The sequence below is a fragment of the Anabrus simplex genome, chromosome 1 (assembly GCF_040414725.1).
Source record: "Anabrus simplex isolate iqAnaSimp1 chromosome 1, ASM4041472v1, whole genome shotgun sequence".
NCBI lineage: Eukaryota > Metazoa > Arthropoda > Insecta > Orthoptera > Tettigoniidae > Anabrus > Anabrus simplex.
The window spans coordinates 1,792,806,675-1,792,824,754 of NC_090265.1; the positions used below are offsets into that span (position 1 = coordinate 1,792,806,675).

Consider the following 18,080-nt stretch of genomic DNA (forward strand, 5'->3'; position numbering starts at 1 on the left):
GTTGATAAACGGGGTTAAAAGTCAGGTTGTGAGTTTCACAAATAGGAAAAGTCCTCTCAGTTTTAATTACTGCGTTGATGGGGTGAAAGTTCCTTTTGGGGATCATTGTAAGTATCTAGGTGTTAATATAAGGAAAGATCTTCATTGGGGTAATCACATAAATGGGATTGTAAATAAAGGGTACAGATCTCTGCACATGGTTATGAGCGTGTTTAGGGGTTGTAGTAAGGATGTAAAGGAGAGTGCATATAAGTCTCTGGTAAGACCCCAACTAGAGTATGGTTCCAGTGTATGGGACCCTCACCAGGATTACCTGATTCAAGAACTGGAAAAAATCCAAAGAAAAGCAGCTCGATTTGTTCTGGGTGATTTCCGACAAAAGAGTAGCGTTACAAAAATGTTGCAATGTTTGGGTTGGGAAGAATTGAGAGAAAGAAGAAGAGCTGCTCGACTAAGTGGTATGTTCCGAGCTGTCAGCGGAGAGATGGCTTGGAATGACATTAGTAGACGAATAAGTTTGAATGGCGTTTATAAAAGTAGGAAAGATCACAATATGAAGATAAAGTTGGAATTCAAGAGGACAAACTGGGGCAAATATTCATTTATAGGAAGGGGAGTTAGGGATTGGAATAACTTACCAAGGGAGATGTTCAATAAATTTCCAATTTCTTTGAAATCATTTCGGAAAAGGCTAGGAAAGCAACAGATAGGTAATCTGCCACCTGGGCGACTGCCCTAAATGCAGATCATTATTGATTGATTGATTGATTGATTGATTGATTGATTGATTGATTGATTGATTGATTGATTGATTGATTGATTGATTGATTGATTGATTGATTGATTGCCAAGGGTATGTTACATTTTTACTCTAATTGTACGTAAATATTACTCAATGCATCACTATCGACAACATTTTTATACTTTTCTTTCTTTAATCCATCTTCTCAGATTAAAGCCGGAATTTTATAGTTTTTCTTTCTGTTAGTAGGCTTCATGTTAAGAGGAAAATTGTCCAGATTTTAATTGTTAATTCATTGCATCATGTGTGTAAGGAATGTGCCGATATTTTTATTGACAAGTGCATTAATGTGATCATACAATTTTTTTAATGAGAAAAAAGACAAATCCAACCGTAAAAGTTCAGGCAGGAATGCTAAAGCTAAAAAAGTAACGCATAAATGAAAGATCAAGCCATTTCACAGCAGCCCATTTCATATCTTGTTTATGTGTCTAATTTCAGTCTTTGAATAATAACCTTTTAAATAATTCTTCATTCATTTATCCAGAATTGCTTTAGCAACTTCGAAGTTAATATGTCAATACCACTTTTTTCTAGACGTAATTTATTTATCCACTTCCGCATATACATTTCCATTGATATTTGAATTTAGCGCGATTTGTTCAGGTCAAGTCACTAGGAGCGCCACCGTCGAATTGTCTCCCATTTTAGCAAGGCGAAATCCGTAAGTGTCGTGTATTGTCTCTACTGTATTTTCTAGGAATAACAGCTTAATACTAATAACAAAAGAAAAAATAAGGCCACAAAGGGCGTGAAAATGAAATATTCCCTACGCCATAAAAAAACAAAGGGGATAAGAATGGGCCAGCCAATGTTCTGTACGTACCTGCTGTAGAGGATACAAGGAGTTGCTCGGGGGTGGGCGCTGCCCCATACATTGAGAGTGCACTGAAGGGTGTCATGTGGTGAACACCCGCAGCCTGTTTCCTCCACCGCGCGCGCCGGTTACTGAACCACACCTGCAACACCACCAACATTTTGAAACTTTATGTTTCCATATATAAATGATATGAGTAAAGAAGCGGAATCAGAGATAAGGCTTTTTGCGGATGATTTTATTCTGTACAGAGTAATAAATAAGTTGGAAGATTGTGAGCACCTGCAAAATGACCTCGATAATGTTGTGAGATCGACAGTACGCAATGGTATGATGATAAACGGGCTTAAAAGTCAGGTTGAGAGTTTCACAAATAGGAAAAGCCCTCTCATTTTTAATTACTGCGTTAATGGATTCAAAGGTACTTATGGGAATGATTGTAAGCTCGTAGGTGTTAACAAAAGGAAAGATTTTCATTGGAGTAATCACATAAATGGGATTGCAAATAAAGGGAAAAAATCTTTGCACGTGGTTATGAGGGTGTTTAGGGGTTGTAGTAAGGATGTAAAGGAGAAGGGGTATAAGTCTCTGGTGAGACCCCAACTAGAGTATGGTTCCAGTGTATGGGGCCCTCACCAGGATTACCTGATTCAAGAACTGGGAAAAATCCAAAGGAAAGCGGCTCGATTTGTTCTGGGTGATTTCCGACAAAGGAGTGGCGTTACAAAAATGTTGCAAAGTTTGAGCTGGGAAGACTTGGGAGAAAGGAGACGAGCTGCTCGACTAAGTGGTATGTTCCGAGCTGTCAGCGGAGAGATGGCGTAGAATGGCATTAGTAGACGAATACCTTTGAGTGGCGTCTTTAAAAGTAGGAACGATCACAGTATGAAGTTAAAGTTGGAATTCAAGAGGACAAATTGAGGCAAATATTCGTTTATATGAAGGGGAGTTAGGGACTGGAATAAGCAATGAAGATGTTCAGTAAATTTCCTATTTCTTCGCAATCATTTAGGAAAAGGGTAAGAGAACAACAGATAGGGAATCTGCCACCTGGGCGACTGCCCTAAATGCAGACCAGTAGTGATTGATTGATTGATTGATTGATTGATTGATTGATTAATTGATTGATTGATTGATTGATTGATTGATTGATTGATTGATTGAATAAACATCCTTCATTATTCATCGATGATATTATAACACGTAAAAGAACACGTGTAATCCTCATTATTTCTGCTAAACAACCTTGGAAAGTCTAATAACTTGTACAAATCTACAGGTTATATAATTGTAAATGTGAATAATAAAAGCACCGACATGAATTCCTTGAAGTATACACAGTCCTAAATGCAGATCAATGATCATTGCTTTCACAGAATCCTTCATATTTCATAAATGATATTATAATGAGTAAAACAACACCCCTAATCCTCATTTTTTGTTGCTAAAACAGTTTGAAGTGTCTAACACCTTACACTACTATAATACTACTAAAATGTTTCATTCCTCCCCATGAAGCGGGTGCCGGGCATCTTACACGGTAACTTCGTCTCTCAGGGCGGTGAAGATGCTCGGAGAAAGTGAGAGGGTTGGCGGCCGTGAACTGTCCCGGCATTCGCCTAACTGCAGGAGAATGGAAAACCAAGGAAATCCATTCTCAGAACAGCCGACAGTTGGGGCCAGCCGTGAGGTCCAGCCCTGTCCCGTGTCCCGAATGCAGAGGCGTGGAGCCACCCCTCCTCTGCTCGGTTGGCCGATCAGAGTGCAGAGCTGTTGGACCACGCAAGATGACGCGCTGATCGCAGCCGTCCACACCTCATCGTTGAGCAGGGGGCGATGGCCTGATTTCTAGCGTTGTGTCGGTGCAGTGTTTACTGGATTATAGAAATCTGCGATACTGTAGAATATGCATCGAGTAAACTAACTATATATAATGGTGATAAAAATTTGCTATAAAACCGGAAGTATTGGGTTAAGTTGAATAAGTGTATTAAATTTATTTGCAATCCGGATATTACTACCCTCAGCATTATAGCAAATATCATGGCGTAAATCCTGACGTTTTCAATAGTTGTGGACCTGGCCAGAGAGAGGGTGTTTCCCCTTCAGGGTGGGGAATGAAAGCAATTGAATGAATGAATGAACAGTGATGGAAGGCACCTATCTCCTTTAAGGACTACGAAACTCCACATCAGCTCCAAATATTTTTGCTCGGCCGGGTGGTGCTCATCTTTATCTAGCTACCTAGACGACTTAATAAAGCATATCGGCCTGGCACCGAGTATGAAGTCGGCCTCCCTAACAATAATGCCTACCGGGCTCCTCCCCGATTTTGCTCTGCACGTCTCTGACGACGACATTTCCATCGACCTCCGCACATTCGGTGTTCAAGTTGACAACATCTACAGACTGGAGGATGGCGCAACTTCCACACCTTCATCGCAGATTCTAGTATATCTAGCCAACGAGGACGACCTGCGACGACTGCAAGCCTCCGGTGCGACTATTAACCATAGAACCTACGCAGTGGTGCCAACTCCTTCGTACATCCTAGAACAGATATCAGCAAACCCCTCTATTGTTCCCTTCGCCAACGTGTCTCAACCACGGACATCGCATCCAAAATCATCGCCTTCCTTCTCTACAACTACAACCACCACGACCACTACAACGTCCGCCTACACCCTTTCCCAACCTCCAGTTGCTATTGTCACGACCTGTCACCCTTTGCCCGTAATGTCATCATTCCTGCCAATTTCCTCGACTACTGCACCCCAGCAACCCCCTACCACCTCACTGACTTCGACTTCGACCGCTCCGCCGTTGCCCACCACACCATCTTCGCCCCAGCAGCCGCCACCATCCTTGTACGCTATGTCAAGTTGTGTTCTCCGTGGGATAGCACCGGACATCTCAGAACGGGACATCACACAGGCACTCCAAGCAGAAGGCGTTCCATCTCGACGCGCATTCCGGATTCACAACGTCAACGGCCCCACATATATGGTGCGACACCATCTTCCCACTCCAGATGACGTCCACCACCTTATTAGCACCGGCGCCCGAATCCATGGACATCGTTACCGAATGGAGCCTTCTCGCTCCCCACCCTCAACTTTTCTCCACAACAACACGCATCGTCGCCCCCGGCCTGGCCCTCCTCCTGTTCCACCACTCAACCCCTTTGTCCACCCCCTCCCGAATTTAGTCACTTCCTCCTACCCCTCCCAACATTAGATATAATCCGCCTTCTCACCACATCTCTTAATAATATCACCACTACTCTCCGCCTGCTTTTTGTGCATCTTCCTCCTGGCGTTTCCTCCTAATCTTCTCCCATCGCATACACACATCTCCCGTCATTTCTCACTTCGTCTACCCACCTTCCTTCTCCCTCACGTCTCCTCGACCCGCTCCCATCTCTTGGCCCGAGCGATCGCGTAACGATCTAGGGGGCCCGCTCCGCCCTTCAGGCGGGGAATGAAAACATAGGAAAAAGATAATGATGGGTTTTTCATCGACATCGCTGTTATTGGGCACCTCCAATCTCCGCAACTCCTTCTATTTATGTTCGGTCGGGTGGCTCTTCATATTTAATTACACCTCCCGCCGACTTCACATAGGCTGACTCCGCACTGAAAGTTGGCCTCCCCATCTACGATCCTTTCCTTCCTCCCACAATGATCACCACCACCACCACCACCCTCACTACAACAACAACAACAACAACAACAACCTCCAGTCGCATCCATGTTTCTGCTTCTCTCACCACGACTACGTCTTCTCATCCTTCTCCGATCGTGTACTCCCATTTACTTCTGTCATCGGACCGCCCCCCTCATCTGCAACGTCAGTCACTTCAAGTCTCACTAGCTACACCACAAGTTCAGATCGCTGACGCGCAACTACCATCGCCACCAGCGCCATCTCAGTCTTCTCCATAAATGTATAGCTGCGTCATCCGAGATGTCGACCCTTGCATCTCTGTATCAATCATACTACGAGAACTGCACGCTACACGCATTCCGGCACACAGGGCTTTCCGAATCAAGAACAGAATTGGACTTATATTCTTCGTCCGGCTACAACTATCTACCGAAGCAGACGTCCGCCATTTTCTTCTCAACGGAGTCTACACCTTCAGCCATCGCCATAAAGTTGAACCTTCACGCTCCCCTCCTCGAACATCTCCTAGGCCCACACGACGTCGCACCGGCCAGCCCCTCCTCCACAATATCGATATTCTGTTCGCCCACCTCCTCTCTCCATTTGTTCCTTCTTTCTACGGCATTTGCAAGCTGCCCATCTCAGACTTTTCACCTCTTCATTAAACCAGATCGCCGCCACACTCCTCTACAATCAACTACACCCTGACACTCTTGTATAACTCCAACCATTTTCTAAACATCCTCTCTCACAAATCCCCTATCATTCCTAACACCGTAGCCCCATTAGCCATCTTTCCCATCGACCACACCGACCTATTCTCTCCACTTCTCCCATCCCGAGAGAGAGCGTAACTCTCTAGGGGGCCCGCCCCACCCTTCGGGCACAGAATGAAAACTTCTCAAGAAGAAGGTAGTGATGTACACATTTTCCATAATGAAAAACAGCAATTTTTGGAAGTTCCATGGAGAGGAACTTATACAATGAGCTAAGCAAAAGGATTGTATAACAGTAGTATATTCCTTGGCAAAACAGTTATTTCTGTGTCGAGTCTAAATGGTCGTGATGGTCAAAACTCCCGTTCGAGATATTCGAGACTGATGTCACTACTCTCGATGCACCTTTGAGGTGCGCGTAGGGGTGGCATAACTCTCCTTTGAGATACTCGAGACTGATGCACTACTCTCGATGCACCTTTGAGGTGCGCGTAGGGGTGGCATAACTCTCCTTTGAGATACTCGAGACTGATGCACTACTCTCGATGCATCTCGGTGCATGCTTCAGTTGGATCTCATCCAGGGCGAATGTGGTAGAAACAGAAACGATTAGCAAACGTTAAACACGAGCGGTTGGCTAAATGGCATAGCTGGGTATTGCCCTTCACTCCTTTCGGTGATGGCTCGAATCTTATCTTCAAATGTTTTGTTTTGTTTCTCTTTTGCAATCGGAGATTCGGATTTCCTGATTATATTTAGACATGTTAGCGAAATTGATAACTGGTTCGATAGAAGACAGTTTTTGTTTAGGAAAGGTTATTTCGATAAACCTCAACTTGTAGGATTCCAGCAAGGTATAGTAGATATCTGGGATTCAGGAGGTCTACAGTAATTGACTGTATCGCGATTGATCTGCTTCAGGAATTTGATAGGGTCGATCATGAGTGCAATTGGACTAGACAAAAGAGTGAATGAACGGGTGGCTATACTTGTAGAAAACAGCTCTGATTTACAAAATGTCAATTGGGAAGGTAATGCGAACGACGAAAAGCATGAACAACAAATGGCAAGTAACTTGATATGGAAGGGCAGCTGATTCAGAAAGTGATGGAACCAACTAGAGGGAGGAATATTTTGGATGTGCTGCTGGTAAAACAAGATGACCTCTATAGAGAAACCGAAGTAATAGATCGTATTAGTGATCACGAAGCTGTTTTTGTCGTACTTAAAAATAAATGTGAAAGAAAGGAAGGTATTAAAATTAGGACTATTAGGCAGTACCACAAGGCTGATAAAACAGGCATGAGGAAGTTTTTAAAATGCAAACAGACTCTGGGATGGGTTTAAAGCAATTGTTGAGGAAAGCAACAGATAGGGAATCTGCCACCTGGGCGACTGCCCTAAATGCAGATCAGTATTGATTGATTGATTGAATGTGAAAATAGGTTTGGCAAAGGTGGTAAGGAATGGTAAAGATCCACTATATTATAACAGAGAAATAAAGAGGCTAAGAAGGAGGTGCAGGTTGGAAAGAAATAGAGTTAGAAATGGCTATGAAAGTAAGGAGAAATTGAAAGAACTTACTAGGAAATTGAATCTAGCAAAGAAGTCATCTAAGGATAAAATGATGGCAAGCATAATTGGTGGTCATACAAATTTTAGTGAAAAATGGAAGGGTATGTAAAGGTACATTAAGGCAGAAACGTGTTCAAAGAAGGGCATTCCAGGAATAATTAATGAACAAGGGGAGTGTGTATGCAAGGATCTTCAAAAGGCAGAAGTATTCAGTCAGCAGTATGTAAAGATTGTTGGTTACAAGGATAATGTCCAAATAGGGGAGGCGAGAAATACTAAAGAAGTATTAAAATTTACCTATGATAACAATGACATTTACAGAAAGATACAAAAGTAGAAACCTAGAAAAGCAGCTGGATTTGATAAGATTTATGGTAATATACTAAAGGCAATGGGTTGAGTTATAGTACCATATCTGAAATACTTGTTCGATTATTGTTTAGGTGAAGGAGCTATACCAAATGAATGGAGAGTAGCCCATGTGCATACAGGAAAGGGTGATAGACATAAAGCTAAAAATTACAGGCCAGTCACTTTGACATGCATTGCACGTAAGATTTGGGAAAGCATTCTTTCTGATTAAATTAGACATGTTTGCGAAATTAATAACTGGTTTGACAGAAGGCAGTTTGGGTTTAGGAAAGTATAATCCACTGAAGCTCAGCTTTTAGGATTTCAGCAAGATATAGCAGATATCTTGATTTAGGAGGCCAAATGGACTGTATTGCGATTGACCTATCTAAGGCATTTGACAGGGTAGATCATGGGAGACTACTGGTAAAAATGAGTGCTTTGGACTAGAAAAAAGAGTGACTGAATGGGTGGCTATATTTCTAGAAAATAGAACTCAGAGAATTATAGTCGTTGAAGCCTTATCTGACCCTGTAATTAATCAAGGCAGTATTATTAGACCTTTATGTTTTCTTATATAATCAATGATATGTGTAAAGAAGTGGAATCAGAGATAAGGCTGTTTGCTGATGATGTTATTCTGTATAGAGTAATAAATAAGTTACAAGATTGCGAGCAACTGCAACGTGACCTCGATAATGTTGTGAGATGGACGGTAGGCAATGGTATGATGATAACCTGCGTTAAAAGTCAGGTTGTGAGTTTCACAAATAGGAAAAGTCCTTTCGGTTTTAATTACTGCGTTGATGGGGTGAAAGTTCCCTTTGGGGATCATTGTAAGTACCTAGGTGTTAATATAAGGAAAGATCTTCATTGGAGTAATCACAATGGGATTGTAAATAAAGGTTACAGATCTCTGCACATGGTTATGGGGGTGTTTAGGGGTTGTAGTAAGGATGTAAAGGAGAGAGCATATAAATCCTGGTAATACCCCAGCCAGAGTATTGTTCCAGTGTATAGGACGTTCACCAGGATTACTTGATTCGGGAACTGGAAAAATCCAAATAAAAGCAGCTCGATTTGTTCTGCGTGATTTCTGACAAAGGAGTAATGTTACAAAAACGTTGCAAAGTTTGGGCTGGGAAGACTTTTGAAAAGGAGACGAGCGCTCGGAGTAAGCGTTATGTTCCGAGCTGTCAGCGGAGAGTTGGCTTAAGTTTGAATGGTGTCTTTAAAAGTAGGGAAATCACAATATAAAGTTACAGTTGGAATTCCAGAGGACAAATTTGGCAAACATTCGTTTATAGGTAGGGAGGTGGGGATCGGAATAACTTCCCAAGGGAGATGTTCAATAATTTTCCAATTTCTTTTCAATCATATAATAAAAGGCTAGGAGAACAACAGGTAGGGAATCTACCACCTGGACAACTGTCCCAAATGCAGATCAGTAGGACTGATCCGTCAACTGTCCTGCATGACAATGCCCAGTGTCATAATGCTTCTCCTTTGCGAGAGTTGTTGTCACGGTGGAAGTGGGAGGTCCTGCTACCGAATATTCTGCAAGACCTGAACTACTACTGGGTGTGTTGGGTAGCTCCACCTTCTCTCTACATGTGTTGCCAAGAAAAGCGCGTACGCAAATTGACTACCGCGTTTACGCTACTTTCTTTCCTGCCCTCGTTCTTGGCGTGTGCTCTGTCCACCGCCATCTTTATCCTCCTATACTGCCTGCTCTATGTGAGGCTTTTTGTGAATAGGCTCCGCTGGATGGCAGGCATGGACGCACAAAGCTTTTAACACATTATTATGACGACAGACTACAAAACTCTTTGCACTTTAGTCATATGTTTATAATACTGTGACGAACAGCTTTATTTAAATTGTATCGTAAGAATATTACGCTTTCTAATTATTTAACATTTAACGCCATAATGCATGCATCAAACGCATATTTAATGCAAAAATACGCGAGTCTTGGAAAGCCTTCATCTCCTCTCTTTATCACCGCGTATCTGCAACATCCCCTTAAAACGCATTCGCGCGCAAACCCGTGTTACTTCTTTGCATCCTGCGCATTCTATTATTCTGCCTAATGTCCTTTTTTCTTGTCTACATACTTTAACACCTAACTTCACAATTCCACCTCCCTTTTCCTCCTCCCATCCCATATCTCCCGAATTTTCTGTTTTACTTCAACCCATCCAACTGTCCTAATTACAGTCCGTTTTACGTCTCCTGGTCCTATAAACTTAGTATAACTTACACTATGCTCCGGCTTTTACCCCATTCCGGTCATCTTGTTTTACTTTCTCTTTTTAATAATATCCTTCTCACCTTACAGGTGCCGACACAGTGGAACAACTTTCATTTAGTCCCAATTCTTAAACCTGGGAAAGATCCCTCTTCTCCTTTAAGTTATCGTGGCATTGTTTTAAGTTCCTGTATTAGGAAACTTTTTCAAAAAATTCTACTACAGCGTCTTCTCTGCGTTATGGAGAAACATCAAATCCTTCTTAAATATCAGTAGGCCTATGCCTTTTTTAAAGGACGTAGCACACAAGATCCGCTCAATATTCTGTTAACTGATCTCTTACTAGCTAGACATCGTAAATATAGCACTATTACCGTTTTTCTTGATATTCAAGGAGCTTATGATTCCGTTCCTTTACACCTATTATGGTGTTGCCTTGATTCCCTTGGTTTTCCTTCTGCTTTTATTTCTTTATTAGAACGCCTATATATTTCTCGTACCCTCATTCTCAAATCTCCCTACCCTCCATTTCCAGGAAGACACGTTTCGCACGGAGTCCCGCAGGGTGATATACTAAGCGGTATCCTCTTTGCGCTTTACATGCGAGATTTAGAACGTATAATTACAAAAAACGCCCGAGTTTTAGCTTACGCCGACGACTATGTTTTATACGTTTCACATTATAGTCTTGATGTGTGTAAGAGAAAAATGGAGTGTGTCCTTCATGAGGTTGCTCTCTGGTTACATGAACATGGCTTCTGACTCTCGCCTTCCAAATGTGCTGCAATGCTTTTTACCCATACTCGCGCACCTAACCGTTCTCCTCTCCTTCTTGATCGTCTTACCATCCCCTTCGTCAATCAGCATCCCTACCTTGGAGTCATATTAGATCACAAATTATCGTGGACTCCTTATGTGATTTCGCTTCAACGTAAAACTGATAGTTTTATTACTATATTACGTACAATCACCCGTCGAAGTTGGGGCGCTGACTCCGTTACAGCTATTCGCCTTTACAGAGCAACTATTCGATCCTTACTAGGTTATTGCACTCATTTTATCGACACCGCTTCTGCTACTACCTTTGCACGTTAAAATACAATACAATACCACGCACTACGTGTCTGTTTAACAGCACTTAAAACTACACCAACCAACGCCTTATTAATAGAAGCCGGTGAACAGCCTTTAAAGATTCGACGACAGACCATAGCCGCTAAGTGTGTCCTCAAACGTTTTGCTGTCACCCGGTCTCAGCTTATCTCCAAGCTACGACTTTTATATTCTTCACAACCTCCTCGTGGAAATCGTGTCCCTGCTTTATATACCGCCTTTCGTTCTCTTATCTCGAGAGAAGTTGAGCTCCTCCGGTCACTCACATTGCCCTTATACTCGATCCCTTATGATAGTCAGTCCTTTTGTCCTCAAGTAATTATATCTTCTTCTGAATCACTTTCTTGTCAAACACATTCTACTCCTCCTTCCCCTCTTGCAACTAAACGTATTTGACTTTCCATCTACTTAAGGGAAGTAAATATTTATACTGACGGGTCAAAATCAGTACACGGCGTTGGAGCAGCCTTTTATATCCCTCAACCGTATACTCTCTCTGAGTTTTCCATCCCCTCTGCCTTTTCTGTTTTTACCGCCTAATTGTTTGCTATTCGACAAGCCCTCATTACCATCAGGTCACATACGTATGATAAGGTTACGATTTTCACTGAAGCTCAAAATGTTCTGCACGCCTTATGCTCGCCTCTTTCTTCCCCTAACTGGTACTTATATAGCGTCAAGTATCTCTTATATATTCTTACTCCTTCCGGCGTATACGAAACTCTGGTTTGGGTTCCCAGTCACTCTGGTATCATGGGGAATGAGACTGCTGATCAAGCAGCTAAACGAGCATCACAACAATCTCCCCCTCTTTCTCTAGCGATCCCTCCTTCTGATCTCATGCATGAAGTGCGGGCTATATCGTATCAGCAATTGCAGTCCGATTGGAATGAATCGTCACGAGAAAAGGGACATTTTATCATCTATTACAACCTGTTATTCCTCCTAAACCGTGGTTTTATTATGGCACGTACTCTCGGCGCCACATCACATCTATTATTCGTCTACGTTTTAATCATGCTCGTACTCCCCAATATAAAAATAGTTTTCATCTTTCTCCCCCAACTTCCTGTGTTTGTGGCTTGCCTGATACCGACAGTAATCACCTCCTGTTAGAATGTCCTGCTTTTGATGTAACCCCGCCAGCGCTTCCTATCCTCTTTGCTTAACATGAATATCCCCTTCCCTACAAGTATTTCGTGTTTACTATCCTCTCTAACTCCTACTCTTTTTAACAGCATAAATCAGTTTCTTCATGATGCACATATTGTATTATAATCCTTTAACAGCCTCTTTGTTCTCACTCTTCCATTGCAAAATGTTTTGTCATATTTTTGGTGGGATATAAATCGCCTTAACCCGTATGAGGTCATCATGTTTTGTGTGAGTCCTATGGTGTTTCTTTTCTTTCTTCTATCAACTATACTTTTAACGTTCACTACGAGTGATATATGTGTCCGTGTTGAAGTTATTAATCTGGTTTCGTGACTGGACGATAACAAATGAGTCCAACAACACCATTCCAGAAGAAGAAGAATAGTCATATGTTTACCGAAGCTCCTAAATGAGTTCAGTAATATTAAATATCGGTAAAATTACCTGTATGAAGTCTTCATGTCACAATTTAAAGATTTTTCTGGACGAAGACTTGGAGTGATACACCGGGTGGCTAACGTTTGGTGTTCTTGCCAACGCGTTATCAGTTTATAGATATCTTACGAACTTGGTTAGGATAATATCACTAACAGTTTGCTGATGTTCCTTGACTTCACACTGTAACAGAACATATTCTGAAAGGGAAGAAGTAGCAGGTCCTCGTATTACGCTTTGAAGGCTTTCAGACACTGGGGCACAGCAGCTTCAACAAACTCCTGCAAATGCTTCATCAGAGCAACAAAACAAGGTTATGGGTATCGAAGTCCTCCTCTGTCCTGATGCACAATCAGTTCCACTTAGTGCTGTCGAAGCTCTAGGCAGTGAGATGTTGTTGCCGCAAATGCCACACTCCATCCTTTCTTCAACAACACGAACCAAGTAGGTACCCGCAAATTAGGACTTAATTTAGTGTTTCTAGAGTGACTGGGACATTATCATTATTTTGGATATTTGATGTCCAAAATGTCTGAACATGAAGACGTTTGTTTTCTGATTCTCCGTCACAATTCTTATCACAAGGAACTTACTGTCCCACATGGCTTTAACCAGATGCTATGGATGGGAGAGTGATCCGAGGATATCCAACTACTTCGTTTATTAGGGCCTTTCCTAAGTATAGTCGACAGCTACTTTACTCTTAGTTCCCTTCTCGACGGTATTTCACGGAATCATATCTCTTCTGGCTGCGAACCACCTGGCGAGATTTGCAAAATGGTACACAACACTTGAATATTTCTAGGGAAAATATCTGAAGTTTCAGTACTACAAATAGATAACTTGCACAAAGGGAAGAAAATAAGTACACTTTATAAAATATCTATAAGCATAATTTGATAAATTCATTCACAGTTTTATATAAAATATCACTTGTACAAACGGAAGTGAATAGGCACGTTCATTCATTGTACGAAATAACTCAGATTTTCATACATATGCATACATCAATAACACAGAAGATTGTGCATCTATGACTGCAGTCTTACGGCGACTTTAAGAAATATTGGTACTTGCGCCTTCCCGTGTTAAACTAGTGGCACAGAGCAGGCAGTAATAGCTTCGAGACGGCCTTGGCTCTATCTGTTCGTCTACCTTTCCTGTCCACTAGATAGCATTACTGCTGCAGTTGTATAAACATTAACCCTTCAACGACGATCTTAACGGCTAAAAAATATTAAGTTTGTGTACTAGCTCACGAGCAGTAGACCTGTATGCGAGCTTCTGAGAGTCCAGTCCTCTGCGCCAGCTCCTCTCTGGTGTACACGTCCGGGTATTGCGTTCTCTGGAAGGCTCGCTCCAACTCCTCCAGCTGGTCCCCGGAGAAGGTGGTCCGACTGCGACGTTGTTTCCTCTTGAGCGGGATACCTGGCTCGGATTCCGTGTCGGAGTCGTCACCACATCGTCCTGAAAGAAAATAAATATTTACATTTCATAGACGGACGCTGTGACGAAACAGAAATTATTACATTGTATTTTCGGGCAAATCAATTTATTACCGAACGGTGGGGTAACCAAATTCAAGACAGCACAGTTCGGTCGATGTACGCGTTTATGAATATTAGTTTGTAAAGAGAGTGTAATAAATAACCAAAGAAAACAAGTGAAGACTTTGTACGGTTATTGATAAAGGTCAACTGTATACACGTAAAGGGGAACAGTTTGCCATAAGAGCGATACCGTCATGTCAGCTCATTCCTGCATCAGCTATCCTGATTAAATCAGTTGACGGAAGTAAGTACAATCCTGTTTCTCTTCTTCATAAAACACTCCAAACCAGATTACCTCAGAATAGATTTCAACTACCTGTTTCCCTCAGGCAGAGCACCCTCAAGGTCATCAATACGACCCCCACTCATCACGCAGGCACTGTAATGGATATAAAAAATCAATACTGACCCCATCCATTAGTGAAATGGAGGGAAGGTAGTGAACGGATAGATCTGAAGGCACAGTGTGTGTATTGCTACACATCCACCACTGTGTCCATTTTAATCACAACAGAGTCTTGTAGCGGGCTGACTACCTGCAGCAATGCTTTGTTTATATCGGGACACCATTTCTGTGCATGCGTGTACAACAACGCATTTGTGTCGGGGACCATACGTTCCTGGAATTCTAACCCAGATGAAACTAGAGACGTAAGTAACCTAATGTTATTCAGAAGAAAGTGAGATTAAGGAAACTACGAAGCATTCTCGAAAGTTCGATTGTTAAAATAATATTATGTAAATACACGGTTGGTAACACTACAGTTTACATTATTAAAGATTTAGTTTTGAATCATAGTTAATACTGTATATTCATTCGGTAATTTCAAATTTCGATTATATTCTGGTGTATAATTATATGGTGAGACTCTTCATAACTCGCTGTCTAATTTTACAAACTTATACAACTGCATTTAACTTGAAGAATATGAAAATTAACATTCATTAAATAAAATACACACTCGTCGGACCTTGTACTCACACTTACTTGTTACCTGCTTACTTACACATACGTTATTTGAAGGGCGCCAGCTGCCACTCAGTGCAGCAATAATAGAATGAGACTCTTGACTATCTCTAGGGTGTGGGGTAATAAGCTTACTTTTGACAACATACCATATAAGTTCTGGGAAAAGGAGATTGGCGTTCAGTTTCCCCATTAATTTTGAGGTTAAGATATTTTACTGTCATTGAAATGAAACTATGAATTCGTTTGATAGAACAATATATATTCTTTAAATAATATCAAAAAATAGTGAGTCTTGTTGCGATAAAACAGATGAAAATATGATATTATGACATTGCAACTGAAAGAAACTAGGCATGAATTTGAATTCTTCTTGACCGGACATTTAACAATTTATACGAAATATTTCCCTCACTGATTCACTTGACTGTACCTTCAACACTTTGAGTGTAATTACGACGTAATCCTTTGATCTGGTGTTTACTGTAGATGTGTCACGCCTAATTTGGTGATACATCCTTGTGACTGCTTCTTCTCCATATCATCTGACTCCTTTGTAAGTCAACATGGTATTACCTCATAAAAGGTGGTATCCCTCTCTGACTCCATGGTAAGCCCTTGCGTCCGTGTCTTCAACTAAGTGACCAACTAACTTTGGCCTCACTCTCTCAATGACCAATGATCAATGGCTCACTGAGTCTTCTCCATCTCTCGTTCACACTCGTTGATTGACCGACTGAGGCCTCTTCATCTAGTAGACTTCTTCACTGTACTGCTTCCGTTTAAATAATGACTGTTCACTTATCCATTTTATTTATTTATTTATTTATTTATTTATTTATTTATTTATTGACTTGTGGCGTGGCTCAGGCTATGAAGCCTGCTGTTATGCCAAACCATCTCATATGTACTACATTGTACAAACTACAGAATATTAGGATTTCTAGTTACATATAATTAATTATAAAATTAAACTTAAATAATAGTTATAAACAAAAGGAAAATTTCTGAGAGTCACTTTAAAAAAACATTAAATACTAATTTCTTAAGTCTATGTACCATTTATAACATGTTTTTTTAAATACATTTCTTCACTGTACTGCTTCCGTTTAAATAATGACTGACGCTACAATATGCACCCACCTTTTATAGACGTTGGATGACACAGCTACGTAATCTCCAGAAATAACACTGACATACTCCCACAACGCCTCAAACTGTTGCATGTAATGGTGAAATCCCCTGGGGCGGCTGAGTCTCTGAGCGAATTTCTGAAAGCTCACGATGACGTAGCCATGACGTAGCAATGACTTGGCAGAATCGCCAGTAGTGCAAAATATAACAACGTCATATCCAACATCTGATATATAACAATTCTCACTGTACATGTATTGAGTGTTATTTTACACACACGTATATATGCATACATCTAAGTACAATCCTGCAAGTGACAAGCGTTGTAAAATTGAATTGAATAAGAATTATAACAAAATAATAGTAATCTCACAGATAAAATAATAATAATACGGACATAATAATAATAATAATAATAATAATAATAATAATAATAATAATAATAATAATAATAATAATAATAATAATAATAACAATATCACAGATGCAATAATAATAATAAAATACAGATATTACCTTGTAACGGGATTTGAACCGTTACAATGGTTTGGCATAATAGTAGGCTTCATAGCCCAAGCCCGCCATGTACAGAAAGGAGTTAATAAGTAAATAAATAATTAAATAAAAATAGTGCACCCATATCCCGAATTAATGTAAAATACACAATTATTTTATTCAACATTAAATCGAAAAGACAGCCAAAGCTGCGTAGGTTTACTCAGGCGGCATGTGAGGTCCAATATAATTTCTGGGGACAGAAACTTGATCTCTGTCACTAGTCTTAAAACACGTTCCAGGATATGGCTAAATAACTGCACTGCTGACAGCCCTCCAATAAACCTAACGATATCGACAACTACGTACTTCTGTTGTCACTTTCTCGCGGGAACTCGGACGCCGATTTTCGTAAAGAGTCAGGAAAAGAAAGAGAAAGTGTATTCGCGAACAAGGATGAAATGATGGCGAACCCCCGTCGGTGAGAAGTGGTTAGTTTCAAACAGAAGAAAGTCGTGAACCCCTAGGCAAAATTCAGCCAATCATTGAGCTCCAAATTATTCTTTCAAAACAAGCGCCTATAATAATTTAGTCTATTGTGGACAATGGACGAGTATTAATGCAGATTCGAGTTGGATCCGAGAGCATGTGAAAATAGTATAATTTCTGTGTAATTTATTTAATTGATTGAATGTGGTGTGACGTTAATTGTGAAACTGCGTCGTTGGGACACGTATCCCGCGCTGTGAATCACATGCCGACATTTTACATCCACGCACGGTGCCACACACGCGTTCAAATTAAAGAATAAACCTACGATCGATTTTTGAATGAACGTCAGTCAGAATAATTGCAAGAATATTGTGATTTCGACCTAAGCTGAGAAACTAGGGGTTGGACATGTGTGACAAAATTATGCGAGGGAAATTCACCCCTAGAGCGCACGAATATCAGTGAGGTAAAATCCCTCAGGGCCCAGACTATATAAGAGATGAGACCGCCGAGTTCTTTCTCAGTGTTTGACAAGCTACAGTCTTTGACAGTTCTCAGTAC

At 41.0% G+C, this 18,080-nt stretch overlaps 1 protein-coding gene across 1 annotated transcript in view; it reads right to left on the bottom strand.

Annotated features, from left to right (window-relative positions):
* Nucleotides 1–18,080, bottom strand: part of LOC136864461 (protein gooseberry-neuro-like) — a 328,753-nt gene that overhangs the window by 10,342 nt on the left and 300,331 nt on the right. Inside the window, exons 5-6 of the mRNA XM_068226801.1 lie at nucleotides 14,152–14,348; nucleotides 1,629–1,761 (exon numbers count right to left, since the gene is read on the bottom strand). Coding sequence (XP_068082902.1) covers nucleotides 1,629–1,761; nucleotides 14,152–14,348 — 330 coding nt within the window. The remainder of the gene's footprint in view (nucleotides 1–1,628; nucleotides 1,762–14,151; nucleotides 14,349–18,080) is intronic.